This window comes from Dryobates pubescens, chromosome 5 (assembly GCF_014839835.1).
Source record: "Dryobates pubescens isolate bDryPub1 chromosome 5, bDryPub1.pri, whole genome shotgun sequence".
NCBI lineage: Eukaryota > Metazoa > Chordata > Aves > Piciformes > Picidae > Dryobates > Dryobates pubescens.
The window spans coordinates 24,171,366-24,184,427 of NC_071616.1; the positions used below are offsets into that span (position 1 = coordinate 24,171,366).

Consider the following 13,062-nt stretch of genomic DNA (forward strand, 5'->3'; position numbering starts at 1 on the left):
AGTTAAAATTGCTTTTCTGTTCTCAGACCGGTGATGAACACTGGGAAAATAGCAAAACTTTTGAATTATCTTTAAAATGGTGTGAGAATAGTGCACAGTCCCAATTTCTTTCATTTTCTCTTGAAATAGGAATGCAGATTAGCATGAAGATAAGAATGTTCTAACAGTCAGACTAATCAATCAAATTGGAACACTATTGATGAATCTGACATCATACAATACATGAAGCTGGCTTCATTACCCCACAGCCAAACTGGGAGGATATTTAAATGATCAAAACATGGTCCATAACCTTGGTTTTATATCTAAACAAATAAAAAGAGCAATTAAGCAGTAGCACGTTCTTAACATTGTGCTGAATCATTCGATCAGTATAAATATGAAGATAAGTGTTACCAGCTGCATCACTTACAGATGCTGCAATTCTTGAAGCATTATTTTTCCTTGACAGGATCCTAATGCAATTTTGGTCACTCTGTTAAGAATACAATTAACCACAAAATTCAGGGCCTTGTGCATGGAACTTCCCAGGACCACACAATTATAGTTACACTGTAGTACAAGAACTAGACTAGTTAAATCTATTGATATACCTGCATGGCACTGTGTAACTCGAGTTGTCTCAGACTGAAAAACTGTTAGCAGCACATACACATATAAAGTATCCTGCAAACAGTGAACATTGCTGTCTCCAGCAAAACTTAAATGAAATGTTATTTGAAAGCCACAGTTGTTCCTGATGGGCTGTGAGGCCCATTATTGTAGTTTCACTGTGTTTATTTAGGTAACCCAGTAAATGTAATATTCCATGTAAGTAAACCAAAAGACACTTCTGAAGGAAAATACTGGCTGTTTGCTAAGAGAGTTTAGAGACAGTCTAGTCAACAACAATTACATACCTAGTTGAGAGAGATCCAGTTTTGTCCAGTGCATCCCAGTTGGACAGCTGGATGAAAGCGTTCTAATAAAGACCTGCCCATGACTATCCAAGCCCCAGATGGCATCTTGGCAAGCAGAGTAGTGCACCATTTCAGCCTCTGGTGGCAGCTGTACCGTAGAAGGATGAAACTGAGGATTCTGATCACTGACACAAAACAGATCCTTGTTGCTTTGGCACAGCCACAGAAAGCTTCCTAAGGAAAGGACATTTCTGTTACTAAAATCATTCCTAATCCATTCTGAAAAAGCTTGTACATCTACTACTTCTGAAAAAAAACAGTCAGTATATCCGAAGTCAAAAATCAAAGCTTCTTGGCTATGTTTACAGAGCAAGATTTTGAAGTATCAATACGTATCCTACGCTCTTATTTAGGCACCTCAGCACTCCTCTCAAACGCATTTGAAAAAACTAATAGAGAAAATACACACATAACCATGCACTATCACTCCCCTTTATTCTTTTGCTTTTCTTTATTCTTGACATTTGCCTTCAAAAAATGGCATTCTTTTTCAGCTCTAAATCTCACATTTTTGCCAATAAAGCCAGAGTACTTTGACAACGCAGTAGCTAACTATTATAACCAACAGTTGAATTCCCTACCATGGTCACACTTTTAGGGATAAAACATGCAATTCTGCTGCAGTAGCTGCACTGACAAGAGAAGTACTTGGTCAGTATAGGCCTTCCAGCAAAGTGTCCTCCAAGATTTCGTATTACAAACTTTGGCCACTCACACTGCAGCATTTTAGGAGCTACTGCTCCTAAAAGACTATGTGTCCCTCTGTTGCACACCGTTCTACACCAAAGGTGGCAGAGTGCATGATATGCTTGGGTTTTGGTTTTTTAATCTCCAGTAATTTTACAGATACATTGCCACCTTCAAATATTTTAGATTCCTGCTAAAGAAGAGTGACCCAAAATATTAAGTAATTCAGGACATTTAATTACTTACATCATTAACTCCACTCTATTTAAAAAAAAATCAGATCTTACATGCTTGCATTGTTGATTCACTAACCTTCTTTAGATGGAGCTGTGGAAGCCAAAACAAAAATCCATTTTGTGGCAGAAGCAGTACCACGAGGCACAACAGTATTCCAGTAAGTGCCTTTAAAGAAAGAACTGAGTGGTATTAGCATGAGATTCAATTTTCTATTACAATTGAAATCATTCATTACATATCACCTAGCAAAGATTTTCTATGTAAATGTTTCAAGAAACTGCTGGAAAGTAAAGAAGTGGAGAAATCCTCCTCCTGGCATGTATGTATGCACACAGAGAAGTGGAAATCCAGAACAGAAGAAAGGAGATCAATGGTCATCATCACCTAACTGCATTTCAATGACCTCATAAATATGTTTCAGTATCTGAAGGGGACCTGTAAGAAGGGCTTGAAGCAATAGGACAAGGGGTAATGGTTTTAAACTAGAGCAGGGTAGATTTAGGTTGAACACAAGGAGGAAGTTCTTTATAATGAGAGCAGTAAAATACTGGAACACATTGCCCAGGGATGTGGTTGAGGCCCCATCCCTGGAGACATTCAAGATCAGACTTCATGTATCTTGCAGCCTGATCTAGTTGGAGGTACCCCTGCTGACTGCAGGGAATTTAAACAAGATGACCATTGAGGGTCCTTTCCAACCCAGTGCAATCTCTGAACCTGTGAATCAGGAGATCAGTTTGGTACCAGAGTTTAAACAACGTTCTAACACTACTCTTAGTGCCTGATTAATGCACTAATCAGAATCTTATTCTGAGACATCTAGCAGTACAAACAAAGCAAGCAATTTCTCTGTTATCACTGTAAAACTGTAACTGTTTTGCACAGTCATACCAATCGTGAACATGACTCCACTGTGCTAACTGTAACAGGTACAAAAGCTTAAGATTGTCATCTCTGGCATGAGAAGACACAAGCGTAGGTACAAGAAGTGCACAGCTCACTTGTGGACACAGAATTTTCCATGAAAAATATTTCCCTTTAAATGGGAAAGTATTTAAGACAAAATGCCAAGGCATCATTTCATTTAGCTTTTAAACATGTAATTGTTTGTTAAAGCTGCCCTGACTCACCATGGATAATTTTGTGCTGACAGAATCACAGTTAGTTACTTTCTGCCATTTATTTTTCTTAACTTAAAAATATAAGATATAAAAACACACCAACCTATTAAGTTTCCCTTTGCCACATGGAAGTCATTTTTGCCGGAAGAGATCCAGACACCACTGCTATTAACCCCAAGGAGGCTGGGTTGACACTGAAGCTGCTGTGACCAAAATGCCATTCGAAGTTTATCAGCCACCTTCTCTACAGGTGCCTGAGCTGCTGTTGCCACTGTATGAGTTGCTTGGATTATTGTCTGGAATAGGCTGCATTGGTCAAACACCACATAATCAGTGATGCTTACCTGGGTAGGGGGAAAAAACAACAAGTGTTCTTGATAATTAGTTACACTTTTGGTGTTCATGTTTTATTTACAGGAAATCTACCAAGACTTTAGCTACCTTCACAAGAGTTTATCAACCTTCAAAGTACAGGATGGTAAAAACAGAAACAGTATGTTTTGAATAAGTCTTCATAACAAACCAGAAGCAGTATCAACCAGCAGCTTACCAGTCCCTCCCCTATCCAACAATATACTTTGAATTATGCATTTTAAGAAAGCACTTTGTTTTGGCATGACATCTCTCTTCTCCCCCTAAAAACATTTTGAGCTCTGCAAACTAAGATGAAATTTCAGTTTCCCAAAGTGAGAAACCTGCACAGCAGAGCAATTTAAATCACAGAGCAAAAACTGATAATAGTCCTTTGCAACAAAGTCATGGGCATTTTAATTCAGCAGGCTCAAGGAAGTCTAAGCAGGCAATTGCCCAAGTTCTGTCACAGACAACTAGGCTGGCAACACTCTGGGGGTACTCCTAGAAACTATGGAAATGCTTAAAAGCACAGTAAGAGTAATTTGCCAATAACCTCAAAGCCAAGCTATTCATGCAAGCCTATATGCAAGAACAAATTATACATGCACGTGAACTGAAATTCTTTTAACTTGGATAGCCATGCAGACAGACAGATTTTTTTGTACAATTGTTTTGGTACTCCCTTTTCCCTCTTCTGTCTCAAGGGAAAACAATAAAAGATGGGAAAACAGTTGGGAATTTGAGTCAATATCAGGGACTTCTTGCAGTAACTGAGTTGGTTTTACTTGTATGTCAGACTGAATGAAGTAAGCAACCCCACATAGCTCAAAGATACCTCCACTGAATGGAGAAACATGTAGTAAGTAACCTTGTAAAAACACTTTTCTTTATTTCATCTAGATAAGGAAAAGGACAGGTACTGGAAGGCAAGAGAAGGGACTGCATTCAGCAGCTACATTTGACCAATTTGCCTAAACTGCATGTCCTGTTGCTACTGCTAGGATACAATCTGGTAGAGCATTTCTGTTATTCTTGAAAACTGCTATGATGCTGATCTGGATGACCATAGGATGGCTTTGTTTCCTTTTTTATAGCAGACATGAAACAGGATTTCAGCCACAGCCACGCTACAGTTTTAATATATTGACTAAAGAGTGCTATAATACACCGAACAATTAATTGACTGATATCTTAGAACATCATGGGAAAACAATACACACAATAAACCCAGGCTAACAGACTAAACTGAAAGCAAAATTTAAAAATGCCTACTTGCCACCAATGGTTATCATCTCCTTGTGGTTTCTTGGAAACTATACCAGTTCTGAACCACAGATTTCCATGGATATCCAAAGCCCATAATGTCTGCTGATCTCCAAGGGTTATGCACACTGGTTCCAAAGCTTGCATTTCACTGCAAATGCAAATAAGTAAGAAAATTAAAAATCTTACTTCAAATTTATGGTTATTTTAATGAAGATCTTACAATGCTGACAGCAGTTTCAAATGATCAAACTCAGCGTGGCCAAGCTCAAAAACACTTTAAAATTTTCGTACTCAATAAATGAAAGTTTCTGAGTTTGTGTAAGTAAAAATAATTCAACAAAAAATGAGTCCTCCAAAGATAACTTGAGATTTGAAACTTGAATATGTAACAATAAACATAGCTAAAACCTAATTTGTTCAGTAAATAATGAAAAACTGTGTCCTTTAAGTTTTTGATAAAGCAGCTTCATAAATGTTTCTCATCTAACTCCCTTGCCCCATTCTAAAAACAATACAACTCATCCAGGGACCATAAATAGGAAAAAACCCTAATATATAGCAAAGATAAATGTTGGGTTTAGGGCTATAAGTTTCCTGTTTACTTAGGCAAACAATTTACAAAATCAGAAAGTCAAGAGGATTGGGTGATAGTACCAGGCATTTAAAAGGTAGCCAACAATGCTATTTCTTTCAGAGAACCTTTCTCCACCATTTCAGAACAAACACAGATTGCTTTCTGTAATTTTAATGCAAAGCCCAAGAACATTAGGTGTACCTAAGGCATAAGTCAAGTAGGTATTTTCAATGAATGAAATAATTGAAGTAAATGTAAATTTCAGATTTGAATAATACAACAAATACTTCCTTAGACTTTCCATGAGTCAAACATCAGGCTGAGAGGTAGCACAACTTAAAGCTTCACAACAGGGTATTCAGTTGAAGACAAAATCGTCTGACAACATGAACAGGAGTTTCTCCCCATACTTGCTTCAGGCTAATGTCACAAGAGAGACTATATTCTAGACTCAAAGCCAGCAGTAAACACTTGGTGCTTTTAACTTTCTCACATAGTAACTCTCAGAAGCACAGTATTAACTACAAGCTAAGCAGCAATTACACAGTATATTTATAAAAATCTGTGACTGGGGAGTGGAAAAGTATTATTCAGCTGGGTGAATGACCAAGAAAATACCAACATTTAATCTCATTAAAAAAGCACTCAACTATCCAGAGAGCTCATTAAAGCCATTATGGAGCACATTAAAGAAACAGTATTTAATCATAAAAAGTCATTAATAGATGTTACAAAGATCTTTCTAAAATTGTCCTTACTTTCTTAAACTGGCTTTAGCTGTGTTACCACTTCTGTCTACAGCAATTTCTGTCATTACATACCAGTCATGCATCAGACAGAAAAACCAAGTGTCCAGTTCTGGGCCCCCCACTTTAAGAAGGACATCGAGACACTCGAACGTGTCCAGAGAAGGGCAACAAGGCTGGGGAGAGGCCTTGACCACAAGCTCTACGAGGAGAGGCTGAGGGAGGTGGGATTGTTTAGCTTGGAGAGGTGGAGGCGCAGGGGAGACCACATTGCTCTCTACAACTACCTGAAGGGTGGTTGTAGCCAGGAAGGGGTTGGTCTCTTCTCTCTAGCAACCAGCACCAGAACAAGAGGACACAGTCTCAAGCTGCACCAGGGGAAGTTTAGGCTCAAGGTGAGGAGAAAGTTCTTCACTGAGAGAGTTGTTCACCATTGGAATGGGCTGCCCGGGGAGGTGGTGGAGTCACCATCCCTGGAGGTGTCAAGAGGGGATTGGACATGACACTTGGTGCCATGGTCTAGTCATGAGGTCTGTGGTGACAGGTTGGACTTGATCTTTGAGGTCTCTTCCAACCTTGGTGATAATGTGATACCAGTTCTCTGTAAACATCTGAAGGACATAAAGTGGTGTGTACACACACATATATACATACAAATGCACATGTAATTGTCTACATATCAGTTCAAGTAACACTTTTTTGAACACTGAGGAGTTCCAGCACTGAAAGCAATTATTTGTGTCATTCTAGGTATGAGGCAGTCCAATCAGTGTCATTACCTGACAATATCAGTCTTCCATTGCTCTCCTTCAGGACAAAAGCTGCGTACTCCCTCCCGGTAGAGCAGGGCCCGCTGCTCACTTAGTGCCCACACAACATTATTTCTGGATGTGACCTGTGACAGTGGATAAGGGCAGTCAACCTTTACTGCTCGGGCACAAGGACGATCCACACTCAGGCCTAGAAATCAAAAAAGGAGCAGTGCTTTACAATCTTTGGGGGTTTGCAACTAAAAGGAAAGAGACAAAGCTACCCAACAAAATAAAATGGGGAGGGAAATATCTTTGATATGCTAACAGTTTTCATTTGACAATTGTTTCCATGATTATTTTTTCTATAAATTATTAATAATTTCCTAAAATGTAGCTGAGTTTATATTTTAAGAAATAACACACTGTGTAGCCTTCATCCTGCAGATGGAAAAAAGTCCTGCCCTGTCATTTCTGTTCCTTTTCTCCCTCTAGTGTCAGGATCGGGAATCTCCATTTTATAAAAACAATAGACTTGGCAGAAGCATCAAAGAAAAAGGCAGTAATGGAATAGTCTTGCCCAAAACGTGCCAGGGAGAGAGGCAACCTGACCTGAATAGGCACAGCAGAGCAATTACTAAAGGACATGCCACAGTGTTGTAATGGGTTGGGGCAGGTCCCCTCCCCACCACAGGCAGAAAATAACGACTCAGGCAAACGGATTGCAAAAGTGATGAAAGTTTAAATAGAAAGCAGTGTGGTGGTTTGAAAGGAAAGGCTCTGCTTTCCCTCCCCCACTGAGAAAAAGACCACGGCTAGACCCAGTCGGAGAAATGAGATTATATTTTACAAGGAAACAGATTCTATGTAACACAACAAACACAGGTATTTTACAATATATACAGGAATATACAGCAAATGAACTCAACCAGAAACCAGACCCCCCACAGAGGGGGCTTCCCCCTGTGCCCCCTTCACCCCCCTACCTCCCTTCTCCCCCAAAAGAGGTAGAAGAAGAGACGAGGACGGTTAACAGGGCAGGAAAGGAATAAAGGCCTTGCACAGGGAGTTAGTTCTTATCTTAGTTGGCCAGAATCCCAGAAGCAGATCCAGCCGAAAGGGACAGCGAAGGAAGGAAGACTGAGAGAAAGTTCCCAACTCCCCTGGGTCCAATCTCTCCTCCCACAATCCTACCAATGAAATTCGTTTAGAATACCAAAATATTTTACAAACATTTAGCCAGTGTGCCCCTTCCTTAAAGGCACAGCGTCAAACGGCCACAAGTGTGTAGCACGGAAAGGAGGAGAGCGGGTCTGACAGATTTACAGGTAGTTTGCAGACACCTATACACACAACTGGGAGGAACATAACTTCTTCACAGCTACACTAAAGCTTGATTTGCATGACCACATATGAAATTCCCCAAGTAGACATATCTTTTGCTTAATCTTCTCGTGTTGCCAATGCATGAATAAACAGACTCACCTGTGTGATATTCTGAAATGACAAGAACACTCACATCCAAACCGCTTGAGCATACACGTTTTGTTATAGAAGTTTGTTATAGAAGTTATGGAAGGGGGATGAAAAGAATGAAAAGATCATGAAGAAACAGCTATTACTGCTTGCCTCATGTTAACAAGACAGATACACTGAAAATGTATTTTTGGCATCAAAAGCAAATTTAGAAACCCAAGAACAGCAAGCAGAATGTAAGCTGATGTACCCAAACCAATCCCTCACAGGGAAGAAAAATATTGATTCAAACCTTCAGAGAGCCCTGGGTGATTGCCATCAAAAGTTCACTCTTTATCACCATTATCCATGCTTGCTGGCAATATACATGTGACCTTGGACAGGCCACTTGTTTTCTCTGTTAACTACTACATATAATGGAACAAAAATAAGCATAGAGTAACTTTGAAACAGTGCTGTGTATTTAAACAGGTTTCTTAATCATCAAGATTTTCTGTATTGTGCTACAGCAATTAAATCAACAAAAGAAAGTAAGAGAGAACTAGAATTGAATAGAAGATAAATAAAAATTTTAGTAGCCACTCTGAAATGTCCCGCTTCAGTGAGTCTTACTGTTTCTCCCTTACCTAGTCCTCCCCTTACTTCTCCAGTAATTCCTTCATCAGGTTATTTGTAATTTTTCCTTACCAACTCTTCTCTCTGTGCAAAGTCCACACATCCAAGAGTCCCTGATACTCACTTCCCTTAACTCTAAACTCCATCCTTCATCCCAGCTCCTTGTATCTGGCCTGAATATTCCCTGCATAACAACTTCCACATGCATCCTCTTCTGTTCACTGAAGTGGACAAAACTAAGGCCATGATTTCAAAGTTGCCACTGCCCTCTTCTTTTTTCTGATTCTTGCCTCATTCTCATCCAGTGAGAAGGCAGATGTAAAGACTGCTGCTCCATAACCTGTTACATTCCTCCACTGGCTTTGTTTCTTCTGTCACATATAACACACACAATACCACCTAGTTCTAAAGCACTTTATGATCTTCTGCCTTAGAATACTCTTCACTCTGACCTCCAACAGATCTGTGCTTTTCAAAACATACAGCTTCTACCTTCCCTTGCTCTTCCTCCTGTACCTGAGTATTTTTTTGAACTGCCACTCTCATTACCTTTCAAAGCCTTTCTTAAAACATTGTTAAAATCCTTAAAGCAAGAAAAAAACCCCAACCAACCAACAACACACACTTAAGGTTCAGTGGTTTCAGTGCACTTTACCATTTTCAAGGCAAGGACATTATTTCAGTATTTTTTGCAATAATTTTCCATTTATCTGCATCTATCCCATACCCCTCCCATGTCATAAATTCTCTAAACTGCATGTATTCCACTTGGCACAGAAGGAAGGGGGAAAAAAGTGGCCACAGACTGGCTTTTCCAGCCTCCTAATTACATGGAATCTCACAAATCTTTCCAACCATTTCTCAAGATAAGAAGGTTTCCTTATGTCCTGGCTGTGGATAAAGGTTTAAAACAAATTGTGATCATTCCATAGTCTTGAACTCTGATAATCTTAGTGTGCAAAAAATTCAAAGAACCTGTGGTTAATTCAGGTACCTGTTTGTAGATACAGATCTCCATTTGTTCTGATAATCCAGGCAGTGTCATCACTCAAAGACACAAATACAGCCTGGGGTAAAGCCTCGTACCAGTGGCGTTTTCCTTTTATAGTTACTTTTCCACATGCAAATGCTTTATTAGTCTTCTGTTCAATCTTCCAGAGAAGAGCCCCTGCACAAGGAGTTAAGAGACAAGATCTTATCACTTACCAATTATTGCAATGGAGACAACTGACTTGTCCTACCTACATCTAAACTAACAAGAGGGAAAGGAAAACCAATAGGATTAAATAGATATGTTATATTTTAAAAGGTTTGCAATTACTTTTAAAAAGCATGACCAGGACAGTGCTGAACTTGTCTAGGAATTGCTGGAATGCATTCACCATTTAGAGAATGTATGATTTTTAAGGGTTTAAAAGCAGGTCATTTCTCAGTTGCACAATGATAAGTAACAAACAAGTTCCATGTCAAAGCCAAATAAGCCTACTATTAAGAAAATGAAGTTCATGGCTTGCTTCTACACTGGTTTGGTACACAAAGGAAAAGGGGTCAGCTGTAGTACTCTCACCTTTTACAAATACTTGTACTAAAGGATCACTTTTGTGGACCAGTCATGAATGACAAACACCTGAACAGATGTGCTGTCCCACACTGAAGTGGGCTGCACTATTACCTCCTCATTACCCAGCACATCATAGGCAGACAAATGCAACTGCAGACATCCATCCTGAGTTTCTTCCCTCACTTGAATTAGCTAGGATAGCTCAGAAAAAGACAACCAAATGGAACTCCAAATTTAACTGCTGGTTATCCATGCTGGTTCATATGAGACCAGTACACTGCCATACTAAAATTCTTTGAATAACTCCACAAAGTAACATTTGGTTCAGTGTTGACCTTTGTGGTTAACAGACTCTTGTGTTAATGCATCCATGGGAAATTGTGGATGTTAGAAATTTGCATGGATACAATGAAGACATGGGTAAGTTCCTGGAATTGAAGGATAATAAAGGCAGAGAAACAACCATCTTCTCAGGAAACCTCTGAGCCACCAGCCCTTGCAGCCTAATCCTACCAAGGGCCATATAGGCTAACCTGTTCCTTTTACTTTTCTTCAGGCATCTGCTTTTGACCACTGCAAAAGACAAGACACTGAGATAGAGGAACCTATCACCTCAACGAGGACAGCCACCCCTAAATTTTTTTTGTCCACAACAAAGCTCAGCTACAGATCATGTAGAACACCTTTCTTCTTAAAACAGAGAGCAAATCTGCCCCTAAAAAGAGAAGGGATATTGGCATGTGCTGTTAGAGATGACAGGGCAAGAAAAGTAGTGGCAAGACAGGAGACTAAGTAAAGAAGTGTCTGATAAATCTGCTTTTTCACACCTGGAACATTTGGGAAGGCCAAAAGTGATGCAAGTTTATAACCAAAACCCACTTTGTTTTAACTAACATAATCCTCATTCCCAATCATCCAGACCAAACTCGTACGCAAATGCATCAAAAATCAAAAGGGTTATTTTTGTGATCTTAAAAAAGTTAAAATCAAAATAATCTACACACTCATGGGGAAAGGGACATTTTAAATTTGGGAACCATAAGCAGCTCAAAGACTTTTTCATAGACAAGGGTATCTCCATTCATCTCTGCCTACCACTGAACGACTACTTCTGAACTTCATCAGTTGAAAACATCCCCAAAATGCGACATGAACCTGTAAGAAAGCCACTTAAACCAGAACCTGGTATGCTGAGACAGTGAAGACAGATGTGGTCATATCACCTAGTATGACTTTTCTTTTTAAAAAGCAAAACCCACCCAAATGAGCCACACTACTCTTTCCATGAGGCAAGCCCCAGACAATGGAGAGAACATATTAAAAAACTCCCAATAAACTGTTTACATGGAAATCACTTACGCACCAAATTGCATCTGTAACCTCAGAAAAATTACAAGTTTCACTGAACGAAGTAACAGCTATTATTAAAACCAAACAAACCCAACCAACAAAGCAAATAAAATACCATAGTCTGTACAAAGTTCCACATTTCTAAGGTTGCAGAGAAGCAGAAGCTAACCCACCTGAGGGGGAAACTGCCACTTGCTGGACACCATCCTCGAACTTCTGCCACCGCAGCCCTGCTGCGGGAAGGGCGCTGCAGTACAGACTGCCTCTGTAGTCCAGGCACCAAATGTACTTTTCTGAGACTACCAGGCTCAGGATGCCATAACCAGGGCCAGAGTATCCCATCCAACTTTCTGCAAACTAAAAACTGTGGAGTTAGAACAGTGCTAGGTGTCTTCACATTGCAAAGAAAATGGCTATGTAAGCACAGCAGCTCCCTTATTTTGATTTTTTTTAAAAAGCCAAAACCAAAGGTTCTTAAGGGTCTTCATCAATGAATAAATTTGCCCTGTGTAGAATAAAACTACATCTGTCAGTGTTCCCTAAAATAGCATGTACTACAAAATAAGACTGCTAGAACAAATGTTTTAGCAACAACAGCAACAAAAAACAAATCCTCCCCACTGCCATCTACCTTCAAAAAGTGAACAATTTTCTTATCTTAAAGAACATATACTTAATGGACATGACACCTGCAATAAAAAGTACATTAAAATGTACAGTCTGCCTGTGCTGACCACTTCATAGACAATGAGTAATTTCCTGGAGTAAAGGGAACAAGACAGTTGGAGTGCAGAGAAAGCTAAATATCCAACTCTAGTACTCTGCATGGTGCAGAGGCCACGAGCGCAGAAATCTGGTTTACAGACTGCCATCTTGACAGCTGGCACAAGCAGAACCCAAGTATTGTAGGCATGACCTATAACACAAAGTTTTTCTAAACATTCCAGAGTATAAGAACACCATGACCTGATACTAAAAGTCTTCTACGCTTTGGTCTGCAGTCGTCGCTACTAGGTAGGCTTGTCACCCAACCTTCATCAACAAATACTTGGTTAATCTCAATACAAGGTTGTTACAGATTTTAAAAGAAACAAAATCCCAGTCCAGGACTGTATTTTCCTTTTATGACTTCTCTTAAAACTCTCAGTGATCTTGGCAACTTTGCAGATTTTACAATTCCTTTAAGTACTTCTATAATCTGTATGGGAATTACTGTTCCTGGAAATGCTCACCCGGAAAATAACAACGAAGAGGGTTAAAAGTGAAAAAGTCAACATTTGAAATAGTGCTGTCTAGGGCACAAAGAAAGACTAAGCCTTTTTTCAAGTATTTACAGGCAAAATAATCTTTGGCAAAACATCTTTGTT

The 13,062-nt window shown here is 39.5% G+C and overlaps 1 protein-coding gene across 2 annotated transcripts in view; it reads right to left on the minus strand.

Annotated features, from left to right (window-relative positions):
* Positions 1-13,062, minus strand: part of TECPR2 (tectonin beta-propeller repeat containing 2) — a 46,100-nt gene that overhangs the window by 19,206 nt on the left and 13,832 nt on the right. For both annotated transcript variants that reach the window (XR_008462257.1, XM_054161827.1), the window contains exons 10-16: positions 11,869-12,052; positions 9,779-9,952; positions 6,724-6,904; positions 4,631-4,772; positions 3,108-3,348; positions 1,959-2,048; positions 900-1,133 (exon numbers count right to left, since the gene is read on the minus strand). Coding sequence is in view for 1 of the 2 variants with exons in the window: in XM_054161827.1 (XP_054017802.1) it covers positions 900-1,133; positions 1,959-2,048; positions 3,108-3,348; positions 4,631-4,772; positions 6,724-6,904; positions 9,779-9,952; positions 11,869-12,052 (1,246 nt within the window). In the remaining variant the exon portion in view is untranslated. The remainder of the gene's footprint in view (positions 1-899; positions 1,134-1,958; positions 2,049-3,107; positions 3,349-4,630; positions 4,773-6,723; positions 6,905-9,778; positions 9,953-11,868; positions 12,053-13,062) is intronic.